The following is a 3,107-nucleotide window of genomic DNA, read 5'->3' on the forward strand; positions in this document are numbered from 1 at the left end:
GATTTAGCATTTAGATTTAACATTTAGATTTAGATTTAGATTTAATATTTAGATTTAACATTTAACATTTAGGTGCCACATTTAATATTTAGATTTAACTATTTAATATATTTCTAAGTTAACAAATATTGCTGTAAATGTGGTAAAAGGTGACGTTAAAAAAAGTTATTTTCAGCGTGAGACACTTTACAAACGGCACCCCTCAGTATCCGCAGGAAGAACAGACGGCTTTGCCCCCTCCTGTATAGGGTGTCGGTGTTAGAGGACCAGTCCAACTTATCATCCAAGAGGACCCTCAGATATTTGTAGGTATGCACCACCTCAGTGTCCTCCCCCTGTATGGAGACTGGTTGATGGTGTGACCTCTTTCTTCTGAAATCCACCACCATCTCCTTGGTTTTGGCTGTGTTCAGGTGGAGACAGCACTTACTGCACCACTCCCTGAAGGCATCCACAAGGTCTCTGTACTCCCATTCCTGACTGCTCCTGATACAAGCCACAATACCTGTATCGTCAAAGTATTTTTGTATGTGGCAGGACTCTGAGATGTAGGCTACTTGTTGTACGCTGTGTAGAGTCTGAACAGGAACAGTGCTAAAGCAACTTTGGAGCACCAGTGCTGCTCCTGACCATTCCAGAGACACAGCTTCCAAGCCTGACATACTGAGGCCACTCTGTCAGGTAGTCTGTCATCCAGGAGGTCAGGAAGCAATCTATTCTCATCCCCTCCAACCAGTCTCTCAGTATGGGGGGCTGGATGGTATTGAAAGCACATGAAAAGTCAAGGAAAAGGATCCTCACACAACATCCTGGCTCCTCCAAGTACGTGTAGGCCCAATGCAGCATTTAAAGAACCGCATCTTCCACTCCCATGTGCTCCTGATAGGCAAACTGGAGGGGGTCCACCGCATCAGTGACCAATGACCTCAGGAAACAGAGGACCAGGCACTCCAGGGTCTTCATAATGTGTGATGTTAAGGCCACCAGTCGGTAGTCATTTAACTCGGCCGGGTACGAGACAAGATGTTTTCCACTGCACTAGGACGTTGCCTGTTTAAAGACTCCTGTTGAAGATCCACTGAAGGGGCCCCACTTGCTGGGCTGGGGGGGGGGGGGGNGCGGGGGGGGGGGGGGGGGGGGGGGGGGGGGTACTTCAAGGTGACAGTGGAGCAGGAGCAGCAGCAGCAGGTGACACTGTAGAAGGGTGGATGGATGCAGGGGTAGGCTGACTACTGCCCCCTCCAGTAAACCAAGCCAACAAAGCCAGTCAGATGGGAGAAGAGAGCAGTGCTGTTAAAATCCCCCAATATTGCCATGAATGCACTAGGGGTGCTGGGTCTGAATTCTAGCAACAGTTTCATGGATGACATCACATGCCACTGCTGTTGCTGCCTGCGGTGAAATGTAAACAATAATGGCAACAATGTTTGAAAACTCCCGTGGTACATAATACGGTCTAAGACCAACTGCCAACAGTTCAATCCTGAAAGTCCTTCACCATGACATGTCATGTCATTGTTCACAAGCAGGATCAGTCTCCTACCTCTGTTTTTGCCGCTCGCCTTTGCGTCCCTGTCCGCTCGCACAGTAAAGTAGCCAGGTAGGTTCACACAGGAGTCAGGCACGGTGTCATTTAGCCACATCTCTGTGAAGCCCATGAGACTACACTCCCTGTATAGTCGTCGGCTCCTCACCAATGCCAGCAGCTCATCACACTTGTTGAAGAGTGAGTTGACATTCCCCATAAGGACCGACGGCAGGAAAGGCTTGTATCCCCACCTCCTAGCCTTTAGCTTAGCTCCTGCTCTGCAGCTTCTGAATGGCTTCCTCAGCTCAGCTGATATCGGGTGTCTAGCTCTGTAACAAGTTCTTGTCAGAGCCAGAAGATCGTCCCTCGTGTACACAACTTAACTCATCACGTTAGAAAGATTAACAGCTATTGAAAAAGATAAAAAAAACACACTCAAATATGACTCAAAAACAGGAGCTACTCAGACTTGCTGCTACTCTGACCGGTGCACCACAGAGCCCCTTGTTGAAAAGAGAAGACAATTATGTAGGCTGTCCCTCACCTTCTTTGGAGGACTTGAGTCACATGACTTGACTGGAGTCCGCACCGGTGGCAAATTTGAGGACTTGAGACTTGGTTGACTAACACTGATGAAAGACTTGACTTTGACTTGGTATTCATGACTTGAGACTTGACTCTGACTTGAGACAGATTTTTTATTTAGTATTTTTATTTTTTTGAAAATTGAGTTACTTTTATATATATATATATATATATATATATATATATGATATGCTAATTAAGAAGTCTAATACACATAATACAAGCTGGTGGGGTGTATTAAAAACATTTATCAACCTCTCAAGCAAGAGATGAGGCTGCATTGTGTTGAATGCAGATGAAAAGTCTGCAAATAAAGACCTAGCATGGGCTTGTGACTAAGTTGATCAGCACAGTATCATAATATGCACCCACAAATGTGGTCTGGACTGGGGGCCTTTCTTATGTTCACACATTTAAGGAGATCTCTAACACATTCTTGACTGATAACAATGTCACAATCAGAAGAGACACCCTGTCTAAGAAGAGAGAGATTTTCAGAAGTCATGTTTTTCAAAATGAAAGTAAAAAAGGGTAAAAGCATTAGAGAGATCTGTTTCATTAATACCCTCAATTCTAATGGGTCTTCCATCATTCTCATTGTTTATATGAATGACTAACATTGTATATGAGTGACTAACATTGATTTGAGATACATACATACATACATACATACATACTGTATACATACTGAAAAAATACATACTGTATACATACTGTTCATATGGTTTCAGTGTCTTATCCATCCAGCAGTGATTAAAGTCCCCATAAAATAAATTTTGGAGCATCAGGAGAGCACCTCTGTGATCAGCTGAGTGGCTGAAGAGACAATCGCTCGTGGGTGGATGTAGACCAGGGTGAAGAAAAGCTGGGGAAACTCCCTCGGCAGGTAGAAGGGGCGAAGCGAGATACACAGCAGCTCAGTGTTGAGGGTACATATTTTTTCCCAGACCACAACAGTGTTACAATACCTCTCATTTATGTAGAAGCATACTCC

The 3,107-nt window shown here is 44.6% G+C and overlaps 1 protein-coding gene across 1 annotated transcript in view; it reads left to right on the forward strand.

The window, feature by feature from the left end:
- Positions 1-362, forward strand: part of LOC126391627 (sodium- and chloride-dependent transporter XTRP3A-like) — a 70,762-nt gene extending 70,400 nt beyond the window's left edge. Inside the window, exon 11 of the mRNA XM_050046509.1 lies at positions 249-362. Coding sequence (XP_049902466.1) covers positions 249-362 — 114 coding nt within the window. The remainder of the gene's footprint in view (positions 1-248) is intronic.
- Positions 363-3,107: the final 2,745 nt, after the last annotated feature.

The sequence above is a fragment of the Epinephelus moara genome, chromosome 6, assembly GCF_006386435.1.
Source record: "Epinephelus moara isolate mb chromosome 6, YSFRI_EMoa_1.0, whole genome shotgun sequence".
In the NCBI taxonomy this organism is placed as follows: domain Eukaryota; kingdom Metazoa; phylum Chordata; class Actinopteri; order Perciformes; family Serranidae; genus Epinephelus; species Epinephelus moara.